This window comes from Meleagris gallopavo, chromosome 1 (assembly GCF_000146605.3).
Source record: "Meleagris gallopavo isolate NT-WF06-2002-E0010 breed Aviagen turkey brand Nicholas breeding stock chromosome 1, Turkey_5.1, whole genome shotgun sequence".
Taxonomy (NCBI): Eukaryota; Metazoa; Chordata; class Aves; order Galliformes; family Phasianidae; genus Meleagris; species Meleagris gallopavo.
Window position 1 is genome coordinate 82,970,977 of NC_015011.2, and position 896 is coordinate 82,971,872.

Below are 896 nucleotides of genomic sequence, written 5' to 3' on the forward strand. Positions count from 1 at the left end.
CTTCATCAAGATCATTGTTTCTGTGATATGGAAGGAGAACAAGAATCTGACAAGGTGAGGTGGCATAGAATTCCTCAAGATCTTTCAGAATATATATTCCTCAATCTCTTATTAAGAGCTCAGACTTTCTTGTTACAAACTCAGATTTTTGAGAAAATGATTTATTTTAAATAAATGCACACTTAAAGCAGTTAGAGAATAATTTCCACTGCTGTAATGGGTCAGGATTTTCTCATTTACATAAATGAGCACATTGCAGGCTTCCCCCCTAACCACCACCACTTTGGTTTTGGTTGCCATGTTACTCAACTTGGCTTCAATGAAGGTTATGCTTTACTGTTTACTAATCTCAAAGAACTAACCTATTCAACAAAGCTTTGCACTTCATTACTTTTACATACAATTTTAATAGTTGGAGTAGACCGAAATACCATCTCTCTGACTCCTCATGGGCTTAAGAAAAAACTGAATATCCAAATTTCAATGGCAGCTAATTCTTATACTGAAAACTGGGAACATTAGGATTGAAGTTATTCTAAAAAGCTTATCATAGTTAACATACCAATTTCCAGTGTTTCATGCTGCCTTGGCAAACCTCACATTTTAATCAAATAAATATACAGCCACACTAGATATTCCAAAAACAGATTATTCATACAAGCTTGGGCAGATTTCTTTTCCTTGATTTTTTCCTGTATGATACCACAAACAAATGTATTAAGATATATGTTCTGAACTCAGCTGAGTAACAGATATTTGCAAATATAGCCCTTAGTAAGTAAAATAGAAAGTTTAAACTCAAAAAGAGATTAAATTATATGGAGAAGAATTTTTGTGTGTGTGTGTGTGTTTTTCTAGAAATAAAAAGGATTCGCTCATGAAAAAGATGACTGCCA

General features: G+C 33.3%; 1 protein-coding gene across 1 annotated transcript in view; it reads left to right on the forward strand.

The window, feature by feature from the left end:
- ADGRG7 (adhesion G protein-coupled receptor G7) overlaps positions 1-896 on the forward strand; it is a 24,525-nt gene that overhangs the window by 21,545 nt on the left and 2,084 nt on the right. The window contains exons 14-15 of the mRNA XM_031555098.1: positions 2-54; positions 859-892. Of these exons, the coding sequence (XP_031410958.1) occupies positions 2-54; positions 859-892 (87 nt within the window). The remainder of the gene's footprint in view (position 1; positions 55-858; positions 893-896) is intronic.